The sequence below is a fragment of the Platichthys flesus genome, chromosome 23 (assembly GCF_949316205.1).
Source record: "Platichthys flesus chromosome 23, fPlaFle2.1, whole genome shotgun sequence".
Lineage (NCBI taxonomy): Eukaryota > Metazoa > Chordata > Actinopteri > Pleuronectiformes > Pleuronectidae > Platichthys > Platichthys flesus.
This window is the reverse complement of record NC_084967.1, coordinates 516334-537060: the sequence shown is the minus strand read 5'-3', so window position 1 is coordinate 537060 and position 20727 is coordinate 516334. Positions and strand designations below refer to the sequence as shown.

The 20727-nt window shown below is 40.9% G+C and overlaps 1 protein-coding gene across 3 annotated transcripts; it reads left to right on the top strand.

Moving 5' to 3' along the window:
* Positions 1-530: 530 nt before the first annotated feature.
* caprin2 (caprin family member 2) lies at positions 531-20465 on the top strand. 3 transcript variants are annotated; one of them, XM_062382267.1, is made up of 21 exons: positions 531-661; positions 1170-1406; positions 1507-1569; positions 1678-1764; positions 3105-3343; positions 4801-4883; positions 5200-5307; positions 5487-5530; positions 5651-5794; positions 9083-9124; positions 9207-9335; positions 9478-9562; positions 10418-10467; positions 10547-10648; positions 10736-10837; positions 10942-11097; positions 14638-14779; positions 14880-14996; positions 15239-15300; positions 18475-18523; positions 19293-20465. In XM_062382267.1, the coding sequence occupies exons 2-21, from the start codon at positions 1176-1178 to the stop codon at positions 19865-19867; spliced, it is 2610 nt and encodes an 869-aa protein (XP_062238251.1). In that variant the 5' UTR covers positions 531-661; positions 1170-1175; the 3' UTR covers positions 19868-20465. The 3 variants fall into 3 exon arrangements, with proteins under 3 accessions (XP_062238251.1, XP_062238252.1, XP_062238250.1); XM_062382268.1 differs by having other exon boundaries at positions 10415-10467; positions 15239-15294; XM_062382266.1 differs by having other exon boundaries at positions 10415-10467.
* Positions 20466-20727: the final 262 nt, after the last annotated feature.

Genomic DNA, 20727 nt, shown 5'->3' with positions numbered 1-20727 from the left:
TCACATGACCACCAATTTGTTCCGTTGCCTATATACAGGGGGTGTCTCACATTAACCGATGTCCCGCATTACCCCGCTCTCCCCTACGCATGGTCTGAGGAAGTTGTAATTTGCATTTAGTATAAGCAAATTTCGTTAAGGATATATTGATGAATCCCAGATTTGTGCATCATACGTTCATGTCAATGATGTTAATGAGGCCCAATTGTTTTTGGACCTGCAAAGGGCTACAACCGTATGTAAATGTTTCAGGTAACTGTTTTCAGAGGCTGTGGTATTTACTTAAATTGGTAACTGTCTACAAACAAGTTCATCACAATATCTAAATCCAAACTATATCCAGATAATGTTTTTCATAATTTTGGATCAAAATAACATTGCGAAAGAAAGAGTGCACTTCACATAATGATACAATCATACATTCAATATATTCCTTTTAAATCCTTTAAAGATGTGTTTGTATGTATGTGAATGGGACTGCCACCACAACCGGATGTGGTGACTTTTTTCGTGTTGCTGGGTATTTAAAGGTACGAGCTGACTCCGGCGTGGCCTCTGCGAGCTGAACATCGCGGTCAGTGGGGGAAGCTGTGTTTGGTGTTACTCGGATGTCCAGCGGCCGTCTTGTGAAGACCCGACACGCACGAGCCAGAGACACGAGGTGGGCCAGCTGCTTTTGTCGTCGTGTGTTGATTAATAAAATCCTGTCGTATGTGGCGATTGACCCTCAAATTACAAAATTATGGAGAAAAGGTTGGATTCTGCAGATGTAAACAATTGGCGTGTCTTGTAACAATAAATTCGAAGCAAAGTTTGAGTGCATTTTAAAGACGATATATCTATGGTATGAAGGCTTGATTTCCCCTTCGCAATAATTACACTTCCGATTCTGCTTATTTTACTCCACCCAACCCAAAAAAATAATTCAGGTAAAGGAGACACGCACGCAGGCGTTTCATCCTGAGCAGGTGTTTTTATGCGTTTTTTGTTTTTTTTATCTTGTGTTTTTCGCTGCTTTTATTTTGTATCCAGAGAGAGCAGGCCGTTCAGGGCCCACCATAAATGCAATGCCAAGGGGTCGGCTGGTGCCTCAACAGTGCATGGCTCAGAAACGGCAATGCCAACTGCTTAAATTATTCACAACTGAAATGTGTGTTTTCTTTTTCTAGCCCAGCATGGTGCAGCTGTGTCTGTCCCCTACTGAGGATGTCACCACCCCACTTGAGCGCTCAGAGGAGGGCAGTGAAAGGCAGGAAGACCCCATGATGGCTGCTAACCCAAACGTTGAGCTGAACACCTTGCAGCTCAATCTGGAGGTCACCACGGTCTACAATGGCTATGAAACCTACATAGAAGATGGACTCATCTGCCTTAAACACAAAGTCCGCAACTTGGAGAAAAGAAAGGTAAGATGGTGATGGTCTAGATTAAAAAAAAAAAAGGTTTGGAAGCTGGAGAGGTAGAGGCAGGAACCTGGATTTCATCATCCATCTTGTGTGTCAACAGCTAAAACTGGAAGACTACAGGAAAAGGCTGACCAGGAGTGAGGAACTAAACAAAGATCAACTTGTAAGTCCTGAGAATGTAAATGCAACAAAGACATGACTTCCTTAATGCAGATATGTGTTCGGTGTGCTTTGGGTTTCTCCCCGGCCCTTGTATTTTGTTGTTTTCCAGGCGGCTGTGGAAAAGTATCAGGAGGTGTTGCATAACCTGGAACTTGCTCAGGAGCTACACAAAACCCTAGACGACTTGACTCAGAGTGTAAGATTCTTTGTTGATCAGATAGTTTTGGATCATTTGCTTGAAAAATAACATTTGCTGTGATGGCATGTCAAGTATAGTTGGGTGCTTCTGCTGTTTTAAGCCGCTGATCGGTTTCAAAGCAAAAGGTATTGCTCGAAACAAACCTTATGATCATATGTGATCAAATATGGGCTTTTTTAATGCATTTTTTTCCTTGCGTCAGCTATCAGTCCAGTTCACTTGAACTTGATCTCCCAGGAACACTTTAGGAGGATTTATAGATTTTTTGTTTGTAATTTTAAATATGTCTGAGGAAGCTTTTGATATTCCGAATGGCCTCATCCTTTCCCCTGTCACTATTTCTTACATTACTGCACCTGCTACCTTGCTAGATTGTTTTCCTCTGAAGCATCCATGTTAGTGTTGGTAAGCAGCAGTGTTCTCATGTCCCACTAGAACACCAACACACAGAACTTGCTGGAACTCATTGACTTCCTACTTTCCTCCATATGAAAACAGCATATAATTAATGAATATAAATAACTAGTTTTGTTGGGTGGCTATTTGTTGCCATGGATTGTGTGATGCTGCCCTCTAATGTAGCTTAAAGGGATTGTTCATTGGAGAGAAAAAATGCAGTCCATTATCTTACCATTATACTGATGGAAGGGTGAGGTCGGTGTTTGAGTCCACAAAACTCTTCTAGAGTCTCAAAAGTAAACATTGTAGCAGCCAAATTCTAAACATTTGAAAAATAAACTTCCCATAATGTGAACTATTGTACTAATTTTAATTTATACTCTTTCATGCTTTCTTTTCAATTAAAAGCATTATACTTAATATAACCGTTGCAATATAATTTTCATGTGTGAATGGGTCTGCATTCACTTATTTCATTTAAACAGTAGTAGACCAAAATGCTTCTGGATGGATTTGTCTAAGACTTGAAATCAATAATACCCGTTTAAATATGCCGTAGCATATCAAACACTTCTGGTATTGTGTGTTCTTTTAGCGGAAATATACCATCCATTTTTATTTATTTTTAATGCAGAAATGGCAAATTCAACAGACTTCTACATCAGCAGTAATATCGTTTGATACTAAAAGAAGAACTCCATAAATCACCACATAAACCAACCCCATTTTAGAAAAATGATAGTCAGTGGTCGAACATGTCTTGAGACAGATGAAAATGTATCAAAATGAGGGGGGGGGGCAATCACATCATGCAAGACTTGATTAACATCCCACTTATTGATCTGATTTCCATGTTAAAAATACATTCTATACTACTGTATATCATACAGCGCTAGATTTATACACTTCATCCACTGGTTGTGCTTAATATCCTGAAGTTGCTGAAATCCCAGAAGAAGGCAGTGAAAAAGGAGCAGGTTGAAAAGGTGGAGGTGGAGAGGAGGCGTCTGGGAACAGTGCTTCAGATACAGAATCTTCTCCACAGCCTGCAACATGAGCATATTAGGAGAGACTTGCTGGTTGGACACAATCAGGCCCCCCACATCTCAGCCCACCAGCTGCGCAGCCTAGGTCAGCTTGCCACCCTGCTCGGAGTCAAGAGGAATAACCAACTAAAGTAAGTTTGTCAGTGTTGTAGCACAAACATTTGGATGAATGACTAAATGCATCTGTAGTGGTTATTAGGATAACTGGTAATTAAGCGTGATTTAAACAATCTGGAATCTCAATGTGACACCTTGTTTAGGGTCCTTGTCATGTTGAGTCCTTGGCATTTTAGTTCCATTATTTCCTTTTTGCGGTTTAAACAAGTCTGTGCTTCATCTCTGCTCTTGTCTTGTTATTATTAATGATGATGAGATACTCATTTATTCCCTTCAAGTTACCCAAGGCTGCTTTACAGACTAAGGAAAACAAACTAATTAAAAATAAAACGAACCCAGAAGAGATAATAAGGCTTAACTTTATCATAGAGTGTGAGGGACTGACGGAGCCAGAAGAAGATGACACTTTCTTTTACAGCAGTCTAGAAAACATCATTGGCTATTTACATAGTTGCCTATTTTTATATTGCTGGTTCTTCCACAGGATTCCCAACCAGCTGGCTATATAATGTGGTCTGGTGGCTGGTTATTTTTTTTCCTTTAGGACTGCTTAATCCCTGATGTATGTGGTGGGTGGTATGGCGGACCTTATGACCTCAAAAACTTGGTTGTGTGTTCCCAGCATTCAGAAAGGAATCAAGTAGTTAAATGTTTAAAGCAAAAGTACAAATTTGACTGACTATATTATTGTATTGGATAATTAATAGTGAAGCAGAAGCTGTCAACTTTTTTGCTGCTGGAAATTAAGCTAGTTAAGCTAGGGTTAACACTGGATGTATTATGAGAGCTTGCTTATCTAATCTTTCATATTTTCTATTATTGGATCATTTGAACAACCACTAAAATGAAATGTAAGAACTTCAGAGGCAAAAGTTTAACATCTGAAATGCCTAAATAGCTTTTTGTACAACTTCAGAAGTCACAAATGTTTAGAAACCCCCAATTTAGTCTTTAAGAATGTGTTGTGGTTTGAAAAGCTTGTTCTATTGGGTATAATCTTCATTTTAAAAAAAATGTAAGCCGTGAAATAAATTGACTACAAAATGCCCTAATTCCCTCTGAAATGTGTGAAAGTATACTTTAGATAAAATAGAAATACTAAAATACGAGTACTTTCATTTTGTGAGATTCATTGTATTTAACATGGTCTTGTGGAAACTGTCCAGCGTGTAAAAGTGGAATTGTGTCTTGGATTTCACCACTGAACTAAATGGAGAACATAAATAGTCTATGAAAGAGTTGTAGGTCACCTGTGTTTTGGTAGCCTTTACAGCACAATACACATTCATTGAAGTTTGGAAAATCTGTAAACATATTATATAGAGTTTATGCAAATGTTAAACAGTAGTTTATCGTTTATTATAAACTCATGTTTACTGGTTTTAAGTCTCCACAGCTGAGTTGCATTAAGCTTTCTTGCCACTATTGTCTCGTGGCTCCTTGGTGACCTATCTTCTCTGCACTGTTGTAGTTTAGGGGAACAGATGGAACAGGCAGCTGTGGTGTTCTCAGACTTGTTGGAGGGGATAGACAAGCCTGTTGCTGGATCCACATGTGAGTATGCTGTATACATCTTACAGAGGTGGCTTCCCTTCTTTTAACCTTCAGCAGTTCATGGCTTTATGGTGGTCCCATGCATACAATATGTCTGTATGGTTTTAATAAACAAACTATGTAGGTACTAATACCTGCCATATACAATAAAGTAGAGACTTTTGTTTTGGTCTAGAAAGACAATAAATTAATTTCTCCCAATGTTTCTAAAGTGTGCTTATTAGATTATTATCGTTATTAACTTTAATCTTTATGGATAGATTTTACAGAAAATTATTTTTTAAAACTGAAATGAATCTTAATTTTGTCCTTCCAGTTAAGCTGTTGAAAGAGGAGCTCACAAGGCTGTTAAATAGCAAATACTTCAGTTGTCTTCTACCCAACAAGACTCCTGAGGTGTTCCCGAGCAAAATCAGCCACAGCAGTAAGACCATGCTTACACTAATGGCCAGTGGGTGATAACTGTGCCAGAAATTTGAGTTGGGCATTAAAAACGTTAAAATATTAAGTTTTACTATGGAAATGACTGTATACATTTGTTTAGTCTGAAAATGGTGAATTGCAAATTCAGGTCTCGAGATTCATATTTCTTTCTTCTGCCAGCTATATCGAAGTCAAAACGAAATGAAACGAAAGTTTCTAATGAGGTAAGACCAATGATCTGTAAGTTTGCCCGTTTTACTTTTCAGATTTCTGTTTGTGTGACTGCAAATCGTTCCTCAAAATCCAGACTTTACCTGACTAACATGGAGTCTCTTTCCACTCAGAACTGGAGGGAGGATTTTGAGGCCATAAGAAATAGGGAGCCTCTTGACAACTGGGATATGGAGTGCCCAGTCCACAAACCATGGAAAGGAGCTGCTACTTATATCTACAAAGTCCCCACCAAGAAACGATCCGACTGCAAACAGGTGAGATACCCTTATCTGACTTCCTTTTTAAGCCATCATTGTACAACCTTCATAACTTGTATTTAAAGATTTTTCCTTCTGCCAACATGCTTGTACTACTTATTCTAAAGCCCCTTTCAGACATGCACCTCTTTACCTAAATTTCATCGGCCTCATTATAAGATTAAGTCTTGACATACAGAAGTAAGATGATTAATCATTTGATTTTGATTCTTTACAAAGAGAAATGACTAGAAATACAAAATGCACAATATAAATCACACCAAGTAGTTCTTAAGAGGTGGGTCTTTTAAATTTTTCAGGGGAGTCTGATTTGTTTTGGGGAGAGTTTCAGATAGGGAGAAGGCTCTGTCGCCCCAGATTCCATGCTTGGTTCTGAGTCAAAGTGACAAGAGGTCATCAAAGGAGCAGTGTGGTGGGACAAATTAGTGAGATAGGTGGGGGTCTGGTTATTGATGGCTTTGTGAATGAGTATTCTGGATGAACTGGAGTTTGATGACATTTCCTATTGTACCGTAGAGAAGGCTGTTGCAGTAGTTAATTCTGGATGTGTTCAAGGCATGGATTTTTCAGCAACATAGGGGACTATTGGCTAAAGGTGAGCTTTATATTTGTTATACAAAAAGGCAGCTCTGGTGATTTGGTTGACCTTATTATTGTGGGATAGTTAACCCCAAAATAAAAATTCACTCTTATCTAATTACCACTATGCCGATGGAGGGGTGGGTTTAAGTGTGCGAGTCATTTCAGCGGTAAACAACGTTACAGCCAAGTCCAATACAAATGGTGTAACTGGGGACTTCTTTTTCAGATGTAAGAAAACATCATATTCGACTCGAAACAAGGTCATTTACACAATGTTTTAAGCCTAAGAGTCCACTGCCGGAAGTGGAGGTGCTAGCGGACGTAGCCATCCAATGGTGTGCCCAAGGTTAGGTGAACGCACCACCTAGGAGGCCATCAGAGGACATTTCGGTTGGTGTAAATTGTTTTGAGTCTAATATAATTGTCTGGCCTTGCAGATACTTGGATGACATCACACAAGCAGTATGGAGGCATGTTGCATATATATATATATATTTTATGTCTGAAGAAGCAGTGGTAATTGACTTAAATTGTACTCAGTTGCACTGCTGTTTACCCCTGAGACTCCAGATGTTTTGTGGAGTCAAACACTTCACCCAGACCTCCATCGTCATAGTGGTGAATGGATAATGAGTACATTTTCGTCCCATTAAGGAGACTCACCCCTGCCTCTCAGACAATCGGCCTTATGTAACAACCTTTCTTATGAACAGATGTAATTAAGTTGTGCATGTTGAGGAGAGCTTGCTGCATTAACCAATTTTCACCTATTTTAGATTTTTCTAACTGGTACGAACTGTTTAGTTTTTTTGTGGTGAACAATTTCTTCTTTATTTCGGTGACTGCTTTAGTTGGTTTCATTTCTAATTCTGCTGCTTAAAAGTCCAGACATCCTTCTCTGCATCTCGGCAAACAGGACTTTTATCTACACAGGCTGCATTCATCATGTTTACAAACACCATTTACACACTTCTCTGTTGATGGAAGCTTTTGTTGAATCCGGTGTGGCTTAGGGTTAGGGGCCTCGTATAACAAATAGTATTTATGCAAAGTGTGTATGCATGCACACAAAAGCTGGAAATCGTGTTTGTTTAAAAAGAGGAATTATAAAACTGCAGTGACTCACCTAGAGGCAGTTTCCATTTACAAATAGGTCCACCTTGAAATGTGTATGCACACCTTTTTTATAGTATATAACTTGCTTGTTTGATTTAGATTTAAGTTTGAGGCAACATTCACAACATAGTTTTCTGAGAGTTAGGACAGTTCAAAGCAAAACCAGCCCTTTCTCACTGTTACACGGCCCCGATCCCTGCTGTCCTGTCTCCTTAGCTGTACACTGCTTACAGACTCTCAAAGTCCAGTCTCTTAAAAACTGGCCGAGGTGCTGTGGGTTCTTGCATGCTATCCGAACAGTGTCAGAACGAGACAAAGATGTATGTTGGGCTTTTCCCTTTTTTAAAAGCCATACACAGAACAGCTGTTCTCCCAATGTGAGACACTGTCACCAAGGGCAGTAGCGGGCTCTGCGTCTAGCCATGTTGGTTTGTGATGTGATGGCAAACGCGTAACTTCATGCTTCTTCACAAACTGGTTTTTGTGTGGACGTGAAGGAATACTGCAACGATCGATCAACGTGATGAGCTCATACGCCCAGTGTTTTTGGCACATTAAAGAATTAGTGCAGTGGCATTTAAAAACACAGGTAGCACTCCTCAAAGCAATAGGGCCCTGCACATCCATAAATGGTAAAGGAACTTGCTGATCAACCTTTTGTGAACCATTGTATCAAGTGACCAACCCAGAAGCACAATTTTTTTGACACAGGAATTTAGGTACTTGTGACTGACCAAATTGGTAGTCAGCAGTGGTATCATCCCTAATAAAAGAATGCATAGTGGGAATGTATTGCTCCATTATGAACAAGCACTGCAATGTTTATAGCATCTGGATCATCTACTTCACACCTTGCCCAATTTATCATGACAATTGATGACATCCTCTCCTCCACCCTAGGATATCCTTTACCATATACCATTTGAAAAGTCCTTAGTGATACAGGCATAGAGTTGTCAAAATCAAATCTCTTGGTTTTGCAAATCTACTATTGTATTGGAGCATAATTTGCTCTGACTTTGCTGATATCTTTTGTAATTGTAGGTTTATCATGGAACAGTTTTGACACACATTATTGTTTTAAATTAATATTCACCACCTCACATCTTCATCACTCCTCTCCTGTCTCCAAAATATTTATGCCTGGGTCGAGTCTGAGTTTGCATGCAATTGTGCACATTCTTCCATCAAGTTTGTTTTTATAGATCCCACTTTTGCATGAGGGTACACATTTTTGTGCATATGCAATGGTTATAAATGAGGCGCTTGTTCTCTAGCTATAGTTTTAGTGTATTACTTGTCCAGTGGAGCACTTCAAGTTTATTTCTGCTATGAAATGTACTCAGCTACCCATCTCGTTATCATAATGCCAGGCTTATTCTGGATACAATATACTTTCAACTAAAATGTGTGTCAAATGACACACGTATCTGATGTTTTCTGAGCTTTCAAATATTACTAGCTATGTAAAGTTGTTTTTTTTTAATGCCTTTTTAAACTAATCAAGTGTGTTTGTTATAACCATTTCACAGAATGTTATTGTTCAGCAATGGTGATCATACAACAATTAATACAAATTATCCACAGAAAAAAGAGAAGAAAGCCAAGGGAGAGCAAAATGCCAAGTTGGTGAGTTCAAAACTATTTGTTCAAAATTGTACAGAAATCTACATCATACAACTTGTAAATGTATACTTGTGATTCTCAACAGGCAGTACACATGGACAAGCCCGTGGTAGTTTTTAACTCTCGGTCTACCTTACCCAAAGACTCCATCCTGAGGAAGCAGCAAATGGAAGACTTCATGACAAAGATCCATGGCTCCTTCAGTTTCATGCAGGTGGAATTTGGCTCTTTGCAAGCAAACACACTTTTCTCCTTTTAAAACCAGTAGAAGATAAAATTATGGTTTCCTTAAATGTCACGTCTGCTATGTCCCTAATGACATTAACACATTTTTTAAATAAACCTGTCTTCTTTAGGACTCTGTCCTTGATAGTGAGAGCCCCTCTAACAATGGCCACCCTGGACTGAAGAGACAGTCATCTGGATTGCCCTCTCCTCTGGGTAACTTGGAAGTCACCTCTGTAATTTGACAAATCAATTCCAGCTGAAGGTGGACTAAATGTCATTTTCTGTAGCTTAAAAGATCCAGGGTGTGAAAAAAAAAGAAGGGGTCTATTGGCAGTGATTAAATTTAAAATAATCCTGGTGATGTTTTCGCTAGTGTGTGGTCACCTAAACTCTAGCAATTGTTTTATTTACTCTAGAATGGGCCTTTTTTATATTTACATCAGGGGGGGTCTTCTCAACGGAGGCTGTCATGTTTATTACAGCTGTCCAAACCAAACCCTCCCCTTTCAGAAAAATGTGAGAAAAATGTTGAACAATGAACCCGCGCAAAATGCTCTTTTGGCTGCATAGAGGAACATACTTCTTCTTGTTTGCTCTAGCTCCCTCCCAGGCAATCTATAGCTGAGTCTTTTTATTGCAGCATCAGCTTGTCATGCCATTACGGTTGTTGCTTAGGAACAGAGCCACAGATGAATCAGTTCTTTGGTTGATTAAAAACATTGAAAAGATTACATGTGTGCTGTTAGATGTTAGGTTGAGTACTTGCATTTAAAGAAATTCTTCCGATGTCGCCTCGCTTGCTGCCGCCATTACCTCTTAGAAAAAGAGTTCATCACAGAAGTGCAACAACTCTTTTGTAGGCAACATTTGAAGGGGCCTCCAAATATGGGCGTTCTAGTCGCTGTGACTCAACCAGTCCTCAAATGCAGCATCTGAAAAGGATGGGGCCCTGAATTGAAGCACAACATATATTTTTTTACTAACTGAATTTAGTTTTCAGAAAGCTACAGCCTTAGATTTTCGAATGTGATTTCCTGATGTATGATCTCTTTACCCCATACTAAGTAGTTCAGACAGACTTGAGAAGCCCAGCTGATGTCCTGCACAAAGCAATTCATGTAAGCATATGTATATCAGATGTGACTTAAGTGACAATTATTTCGACTTCACTTGACTTCATCCTCATCCCCCACTTAGTCCACCCCACTGCCTACGAGGCTTATGGAGCCCAGTCTGACCACTGGAGATCAGAGCCTGGAGTCCAGTAACCTGGAGCTCTCCGCAAAGGACCTGCCTCATGTAAGAAGCAACTCATTTGTAAGCGATGCAACATTTGTGCAAATCCCAGAGCTGTAAGTGGCTGTTAAATGTGTCTCTTCTATGCAGGAGCCGTTTCAGTTGGCTGATAAAAAGGCATTTCCCTCACCGCCACTGTACCGCAGGGAGTCCATCATTTCTGTCTGCCTAGATGAGAGGAGCCATCCTCGTGTAAATGGCCCTTCTGACCACGTCGCCAGATAAAACCTATAATCTGTTAAATTATGTAGATTGACTTTTAAACAATGGCTTTAACCTTTCTCTGTATACCACAGACACCTGTTGCTGAGTTTGAGCCCACCACATTACATAAGCATTGTCCATGCAATGGGGTGGGATCTTGCACCCCTACCAGCCCTCAGAAACAGACTTTTTCTACACCCTCCAACAGGAGAACTCTCCCCTCTGCACAATTTCAGGACATCCATTCAGTAAGTCTTACCAAGGTGTTATTATGGTTTCTTTTTCTGCCATTTAGACCTTAAAGTCCACAGGTTTGACTCCTACCATAGAATTCTGTCACTTTCTAGGTCCGTATTGATTGTGAATCTTTAAAATATGTTATGAAATCTAATTCATGACTCAATATTAACATTTACAAGTAGGTTGGGCAGACAGACTTGGAGACTGTCAATACAAACGGTGCATCTCAGCTCAAGAGATGGTGGGATACTCTCGGTATTGGCATTATGTAAAGCAAGGATCCATGGACTGATTGTAACCACCAAAGGCAAGCTGAGCTTACATTGTGAGTTTGGAGCCTGATTTTGATGCCAATTTTGGTGTATAAAGTCCTTGAAAGCCGTACTTGAGTAAAAGCACATATCTTAGCTGAAAGTGACTCCGGTAAAAGTTAGTCACCCCTAAGAAAACGAGTTCAAAAGGACATGTTCTTTGAACACGTTCATTTTTATGAAAACGTTGAACTGAACGCAACGTCATGACAAACTAGGGCTACGTTGTAGCACTAACGGGCCAGAGCACAGGCAATTTCAAGTCTGTTGTGGTCGGTGAAGAGAGAACGTTCAATGACCAAGCGTTCGTCTCCGCGTTGCATGCGTTTGCGCACTGCTGCAAGGGTAAACGCTTCACTTCCTGTAGCCAGCGGGTGGCGCTATGATTTAAGTCATGATGTCGTCAGGTCGTGCTGCTTCTCTTACATGTGTAGTTTGGACTCGATTGGACCAAATATGTCCAAGATACAGAAACTTGTGTTTTGATGGCGTGTAATAACACTTTGACGCCACCCCAACGGTCACACAGTATGAAGAAGAGTTTAAATTTGTCATGAAAAGGCACATGTCCCTATTGATTTTTGTAGATGTAGACCAATCGTAGGGCCGGGGATGCCCTTTTGGGGGCGCTAGTCAGTTATTTTGCCACGCCCATTCCTTAAAACCATCTGAATATCTTCGGGGGGGGGGGGCTGTTCATACACACACGCTTTTGAGGGAGGTGAACCTATGAACATAGAAGTTATAGCGATTTCATGTGTTGATGAACTTTGATGTTACGCGATTAATAATCTGCATGATGAAAAGTCACAGTAATCATATGCCTACATTACCAATGTCTTTAGACATATTAGACAGAGTTTGACATGGTTGTTGCTCTCATATTCATCGTATGGCATCCTTTGTGATGGTGAGTCCTAATGTTGTCAATGGATCAAACAACAAACAATGATTTGGATCATGAACATGGTGCAGCCTGATCCTGGTTGCAACTGCTTGGGTGGCGATTTTAGGTGCTCGGGCCCTAATAATGAATTTGAACGTTGAACACGTTCATATTATCTGAGGTCTAGCTAAAACGTTACGGAATGTTTTCCTTCTCTTGAGGAGAGACGCTGTTGGTGCCTGTAACATTTCCACGATGTAGCGCAGTGATTCTCAAACTGTGTGGTGCGCCCCACCGCTGGGGCGTGGAGGCATAACAGTGTTTGACCGGGAGGGGGAAATGTGAGGCGGAACTAATATTTTGACGTCCGCATCTCTTTAACGGCGGAGCAGTAAACAAATCCCTCTTAAGCCGTAGCCTAGCTCTGCAGCCGTAGGCGGCTTTTCAGCCCCTCTGCAGTGGCTCCCTGTGCAGTCTTTTGCATGTCGCGCATATTTTTCGCGAATAGTGAACTTTATGATCAGTCTTCATATGATGAACGTGCACGTGAGGGAATGTCATACACTCTATGCAGCATCTACCACTGCAGTGATGATTGCCTTGCGCCTTGAACTCTGTTTTGTTTTTTTACTCTAACGGATGTAATTTCCAATGTAGCGAAGTACTAGCCTGACGTTGTCATACTCACAATTCTAGTCAGAATGTGAGTCTGAGACCGCTCCATTGGGCTGTGATTATGGGGCGTGTTTCAACCGAACCAGAAAATAAATTGCCTCTTGTCTCAATTGCATAGACCTACAACCAATCAGAGCAACGTAGTATGTGACGTATTTTAAGCAACTCATTGTGAGTTATTTACTAACGCCGGGTTCGCACCGGACGCCAAAGCGACGCCGAAGCGCAGCGCCAAGCCTTAAATAACAGCTGGCTCCCATCCACTTAAACCTTTTGTGCTGGTCACACCGGAGGCTGAAGCACTGTACCAAGGCTGCCTAGTGCCGTGCAGTGATCGTTTTCGGCGTCGAGTCACGCAAGTGTATCGCGCCAGGAAACACACTGAAAAATAATTTTAAACGATATTGATGACATATTTTATATTATATAAATTATCAAATATGCATCCCATACTTTGAATTCCCCTTCTTTTGTCCTGCAGTTTTAATTTTACCAATGAATTATTAAATGTCCCCCTCTGCCCATCCACTACAGCCACACAAGTAGTGATAAAGATAAAAAGAGAGGGGGGCTACGTATTCTCCTCATAGGCCTGAGTTGAGAATGCGTAATTTACCCTCGACACCCGACATTTAACAGAGCAAACAGCGGAGAAGTTCTTCAACATTGATGACATGTTGATTAATAATTGATAACTACTGGATCAACAGGTGATATTATTAGCGCTGCCCCATCGGCTCAGAGTAGCTTCAGCGTCTGTTGTGAACAGCCAAGCGCCAGCGCGATAGGGATTAGCACTGTTCAAGATTTACACATGCATACAAATAAGAAACACAATAAAAACAAATAGACAATTACACAAGGTTGTTAAGGTTCCACAGTGTCCACAGATCTTAGACCAAAGACGCAAAAGCACATTCTCCATTAGTCCTTAGTCTTGATTAGGGAACATTCAGCAAACCCCTACCAGAGGACCTTATAGACCTGCTGGTGAAATAGGGCTGCAACAGATCTCTAATTTTGGCAGGTGCCTGACCGTGCAGAGTGCTTTAGGTGATCACACGAACTTTGAATTAGATTCTGAATTGAATTGGTAGCCAGTGAAGAATAGTCCGAATCGGTGTAACATGAGACAGTTTTAGAAGACCTTGTAAGGGGTTAAGCCGCAGCATTTTGGACAACTTGTAAATGATCCAAGAGAATGTTGCTAGGCCAGGTGAAAAGTGAGTTGCAATAATCAAGATGGGACGATGTAAAAGCATAAATGAAAAACAATGGGCCTGAGTTTTTCAATGTTTCTCAGCTGGAAAAAACAAGAGCGATCAGGCATTTCACATGTTGGTCCAGAGTCGGGCCTGGTCTGTAGTGAAACCTAGATTTCTTACAAAGACAATCCCTTATCCTCGAGACAAGACTAGGAGGGTCAGAAATTAGAACTTCTGTTTTATCATCAATCTAATTTTATTTGTATAGCCCATATTCACAAATTACAATTCGTCTCATAGGGCTTTAACAGGGTGTGACATTTAACTGTAAGAAATTGTCATCCAGTTCTTTATAACATTCAGGAAGTTATTTAAAACTCATTTTAGCGATGTACAACCTGAACCTTGAAATATAGTTCTGAATGGTACCATGCAGTTTCTTAACTGATATCCATGTTTTTCTCTCTGTAGGTCTTCAAGGTGAATACATCCTCTCCCCACAATAGGGAACTGAACTACAAACCAGAGTCTGAAGTTTTCTCTGAGTGCAGTTACAGTACTGCCAGTACACAAACCCCACCTGAGTTTGCTCCCTCAGAAGAACCACAGCCCAGTATGTTGAACCAATTTTGGGTTTCTAAACTTTCAACCTACTTGGGTTGAATGGTCAGTCACTTGTCTGAAACACATTTTGTGGTTCATCTTCTCTCTAGTGTACCAGTCAGATTATATAGTGGGAAATGATGTGCAGATGTTCCTGTCCCCTGGCCCCTCAGGAGGAGGCATGTGTCGACCTGGTCAGTCATACTACATTAGAGGATCGGTGAGAGGTATGGCACGTGGCAGCAAGGGACTGGCACAAATTTGCTTTTCTAGCTGGCATTGAGGCATCTATTCTCAGCTTTCTATTTCTTATTGGATTTTCCCCACTTTACCTTCTTTTTCTAGACCGCTGTTCAGAGTTTGTTGTGCTGTGTCAAATCCTGGCTCATGTCTTAAGTAGCACCTTGGGCTGAAATCAATCTTACTGAGGTAGTCCTGAGGCTTAACACTGATTTGTTTTCCACGGCAGGAGGATCCTACATTCCCCAGGCTCATCTCAGGGATTCTGGTCCTGTCCCCTATTCTGTAAGGGTAAGTAAATTTGTATTTGTCTATGCAGTGTCCTTATTGGCTCTGGGACTTAGAAAGTATTGTAATTTGTTTATGAACTTTAATCTCGTAACTGGGTTTGGAATATAGACCAGCGGCAAAAACTGTAATTGTCATTCCTGTTAAAAATTTATTTTCAGTAAACTAATGGACTAGGACATGTTATTCCCTGATGGGAATGCCAAAAAAGTTCAAGGGATAGACAAAAGTGAATTCACTCATTATCTTCTCAACACTATACCGACTTGAGGAGTCTCAGGGGTACAAAGTGTTGGCGCTGAATCCAATACAATTGAAGTAACTGGTGACCAAAGCTTCAGATGTAATAAAACACGCTGCTAGTTTGGTCACCAAAGTGTCCGCAAGAGGAGAAGAAGCCAGGAAACTCAATTTATCATTATAATGGTGTGTTATGTAATCAATCAAATTTTATTTGTATAGCCCATATTCACAAATTACAATTCATCTCATAGGGCTTTAACAGGGTGTGACATCCTCTGTCCTTAACCCTCAGCAAGAGTAAGGAAAAACTACTAAAAACCTGTTTAACAGGGTAAAAATACGTAGTAACCTCAGAGAGCCACATGTGAGGGATCCCTCTCCCAGGACGGACAGAAGTGCAATAGATGCCACGTGTAGGAGAACATCATCAATAATCAAAGTCTCTAGCAGCATTTGATGAGGGTAGACATCCCGAAGGACAACCCCAACATGACAAGCCAAGCAGTCCCGCTGCAAGCACAGTCCATGCTCAGCAACCATCCAGACCACGATCCACCATCCAGACCAGACGCCACTCCAGTCCTCAGTCACCGTCCATCGCCGCCCACAAGGACCCATCACAAGCCACCACCGCGGTCCACCGCCCGTGCCCAATGCCAACGCGACACAGGGTCCGCCACCAGCACTACGATCAGCCCGCATGACTCAGAATCCGCCACACTGGATCCAACACCGCGACCCCCGGTGCGCGATCCACAAACCGCAATCCATGGTGCGGCCACAGAGGCCCTGGATCTGCGGGTGAGAAAGCAAAGGGATTCCGGGGAAGGGGGATAGGGATGGAGAAGAGGAAGGAGAAGCTGGAAAGAGAAGCTCCGTGTGTCATGTGTCATAAAATGGAACAAGTAACGTTCTGGCGCACTAATTAGCTCTAACTATAAGCTTTATTAAAAAGGAAGGTTTTGAGCCTACTTTTAAATTATTCCACAGCCGAGTGGCTTGATGGCTAAAAGCTCTGGCTCCTAATCTACTTTTAAAGACTTCAGGGACGAGAAGTAGGCTTGAATTCTGGGAGCGGAGTGCTCTAGCGGGTTTATAAGGTACTAACAGCTCTTTAAGGTAAAAAGGCGCTATATTATTAAGGGCCTTGAGAGTGAGGAGGAGAATTTTAAATTCTATTCTAGATTTAACTGGAAGCCAGTGTAGCGATGCTAATACTGGAGAAATGTGCTCTCTTATCTTTGTTCTCGTCAGGACACGTGCTGCGGCATTTTGGACAAGCTGTAGAGTCTTTAACGACTTACTGCTGGAGCCTGTTAATAATGAATTACAATAGTCCAGTCTCGATGTAACAAAGGCGTGGACTAGTTTTTCTGCATCTTTTTGTGAAAGGACATGTCTAATTTTTGAAATATTATGCAAGTGGAAAAAAGCGGTTCTAGAAATTTGTTTTAAGTGACTATTAAAGGATAAATCAGGATCAAGGATCACTCCCAAGTTCCTGACTGTTTCATTGGAATCAAGGGCAATGTCGTCTAGCGCAGCTATATCATTACATAATGCATCTCTAAGGTGTTTGGGGCCAAGTATTATAACCTCTGTTTTGTCTGAGTTTAATAAGAGAAAATTGCGGGTCATCCAGGTTTTTATGTCCTTGAGACATGTTCGAAGTTTAGTTAATTGATTACTTTGTTCAGGTTTTATTGACAAATATAACTGGGTGTAATCCGCATAGTAGTGGAAATTTACAGAGTGTGTCCTGATAATGTGTCCTAGTGGAAGCATATATAATGAGAATAAAATTGGGCCGAGCACAGATCCCTGTGGAACACCATGGTTAACTTTGGTGCGCACAGATGACTCATCATTAATTTGCACAAATTGGGAGCGATCAGAAAAACACGATTTAAACCAGTTAAGGGCAGTTCCATTAATGTTAATTAACTGTTTGAGTCTTTGTAATAAAATTTGATTTTCAATTGTGTTGAATGCTGCACTGAGATCTAACAGAACGAGGATAGACACAAGTCCCTGATCTGAGGCTATTAAAAGGTCATTAGTGACTTTTGCCAAGGCTGTCTCTGTACTGTGATTGGCTCTAAACCCCGATTGAAAGTCTTCATATATATTTTTTTCCTGGAGAAACTCACACAGCTGATAGGCAACAACTTTTTCTAAGATTTTAGAAATGAAGGGGAGATTAGATATTGGCCTGTAATTGGCTAAAACCTCTGGGTCTAGGGTGGGTTTTTTGAGTAGGGGTTTGATGACAGCTATTTTAAAAGACTGTGGTACATAACCTGATGATAATGACAGATTGATAATGTTAAGTAATGAACTATCAATTAGGGGCAGAATTTCTTTAAGTAATTTTGTAGGAATGGGATCTAAGATACAGGTTGTTGGTTTAGAACCTGAGATTAATTTGGTAAACTGATCACGGGTGATCAGAGAGAAGCTGTCTAAGTAATGGGTAGGATTCTCAGCCGTTTCTGAGATCTCTGTTGTTGGGAGGGTATTGGTTCCAATTGAGGGCAGGAGATGGTTGATTTTATTTCTAATAGTTTGAATTTTATCATTAAAGATCATCAAGATATTGCTATTTAGGGATCGAGGAATACTGGGTTCGGTGGAGGTGGGACTCTGTCAGCCTGGCTACAGTGCTGAAGAGAAACCTGGGGTTGTTTTTATTCTATTAGTTTTGAATAGTAGGCGGCTCTTGCTTTGTGGAGAGCCTTTTTATATTCTTTAACACTATTCTTCCAGTCTATTCGATTTTCAACATCGTTGCTGGAGCGCCACTTCCTTTCTAGTTTTCATGAGCATGCTTGTGCTCATGCAGCGAAGAAGCACATACTTGGACTCTGCCCTGAGGTATAGTCACTGCTTTGACTGTGTATAATGTATGACAATTCCTCTATGGTACTTTCTCAGGACCCTGGATACCAACACAAAAATGAAGGAGGGAGGCCTAACTCTAGTGGTGAGAACCAAAGTTGTAACTTATCAGCACTGCTTTCTTGTAGTTTGAAATTTCTTATGGGGGGCTTATGAATTAGTACATTTTTCTGAATTGGAAGCAACACAATTCATCAGGCTGAATTTCAATACACATCCCTGGTATCTGGGAGAAAAATATCTTGTTTCTGATGAACAGAGTTGCATAAATCATTTGAAATATTGTCATGGGCGAAAAAGAACTTTATTTGGGGTGATGAAAATCCGGTTTGTAAGGATGAATTCAAAGCGGTCGCTTCATAACAGCTCGCTGTCCTGACTTTAATCATATAGTGTGCCTGATTGTTGAGGTAATGTTTGATAAATTCATGAAATTTAATTATGGATGGGATCAAACTTGTGTTCAGGGGCTGTTTCAAACCTATAATTGGCTCTTCTCAAAATCAATAGATGAGTTGGAATAACTTCTTTCTCATTACCCCTTAGTTCAGTTTGTTTTCCCACCAAAAATGTAAACTAATGCATTGCCTAATAACCAGGCGCTTTCACTCTGATCCTTGGTTCGATGGGTCTTGGTTGGGAGAGAGAAACTAAACACAAGATGATCCTGAAAAGCCCCCTATCTACCAAAAGAAGACACTGCTCATGATTTGCTTGTTTATTGGGTGGGGGTGGGGGCAAAAACTATATAAAGTGCATACTAGTCAAGGTCTCATTCATTTTTAACCACCTGTAGTTCATGGAAGCCATAATTGCATCCTTTACCCTGCTTTTTTTTTGTTGTTGCTCTACAGCAGCATGGAGTGACTGTTCCCAGTTGAGTAGCCCAGACCGGGAGGGATCCTTCACCATTGTTGACTCTGGGCTAGGGGACTCATTGTCAGTCTCCACGGTGGAGGTCTCACTTACTCCGCACAGCCAACACCACCCTGCAATGTTACCAATGCAACTCTACCCACTCTCCCAGCCTCTGCAAGTGGCCTTCACTGCCTCTCGCACTGACAACTTTGCCCCGTGTAATCTGGACCAACCTATTGTGTTTGACCAGCTACACAGCAATCTGGGGGAGATGTACGACACCCGTGTCGGCCGCTTCACCTGCCCTGTCAACGGAACCTATGTCTTCATCTTCCACATTCTGAAGCTTGCCATCACCGTGCCGCTCTATATCAACCTCATGCGCAACGAGGACGTGATGGTGTCCGCTTATGCCAATGATGGAGCCCCAGATCATGAGACAGCCAGCAACCACGCCATCCTGCCTCTCTTCCAAGGGGACCAAGTTTGGCTTCGTTTGCATCGTGGTGCTATCTATGGCAGCACCTGGAAGTACAGCACCTTCTCTGGCTTCCTATTGTACCAAGAATGAACTGCCTTCAGCTGAACAGTCCTCCCAGTGTGTGGGGTGGTTGCTTTGCACTGAATGGCGATTAAACTGACATTTTAGTGTCGTGGTCAGGCTACATACAAGTGAGTTTTTTTTACAATAAAGGCCATTCATGACAAGTGTCAGTGGCCAAATTATATAATCCGTATTCCAGTGAACTCCATTTGAAGGGGGATTATATTTATCAAAAGGACTTGATTGGTTGTGCTCAATTTGATTGCGATACCAGTACAACTGGGCCTTGACCACATCATTTTGCTGTTGCACTTACGTTGTTCAGTCATTTGCTCACTGGTTTCAGTGAAAACTCTAATGTTGTGAATTTGTCCCTTTTTGTTATGTGAATGGCTTTTGATTACCAAAATGTGGAACATCCAATTAACTGACTGTATGGCTGAATTGTAATTGTATCAGAACTCCACTTGAAGCTGAACTCTACCATTGCTGTGTATGAATCTGAAAGAGTGATTGGGTGGTGGGTATAGTGTCAAACATTAAACCATATTGTCTAGAAAGATAACTGTAAAAAAATCGACATTGTGCCTTCATTTTCCGAATGTTAAATAAAATATGAGCAGTATTGTCTGTTTTTTGTGTTTTTTCAAAAAAAAATGTATGGACATTGATTGAGAGATGCAGATATTGAGAAATGCATAGATATCTAAAACCTTAAAGATTCTTAATTGTAGGCTATTAAATATGCGCATCCTCAATGAATTGCAAAAATGGATACTAATAATGGTCAGAGGTTTCACAGGCACTGTTATTGCACTGCGGTTGTATGTCAGGACTGCCCATAGGGAATTTTATTTCATTTTGGCACGATTAACTTCAGCACACCT

Excerpts from the sequence above, each read along its gene's own strand:
- caprin2 (XM_062382266.1), top strand. The coding sequence starts at position 1,176 with ATGGTGCAGCTGTGTCTGTCCCCTACTGAGGATGTCACCACCCCACTT. Across the intron at positions 1,407-1,506 it reads GCAACTTGGAGAAAAGAAAG|CTAAAACTGGAAGACTACAG; the intron begins GTAAGATGGTGA and ends GTGTGTCAACAG. Across the intron at positions 1,570-1,677 it reads AACTAAACAAAGATCAACTT|GCGGCTGTGGAAAAGTATCA; the intron begins GTAAGTCCTGAG and ends GTTGTTTTCCAG.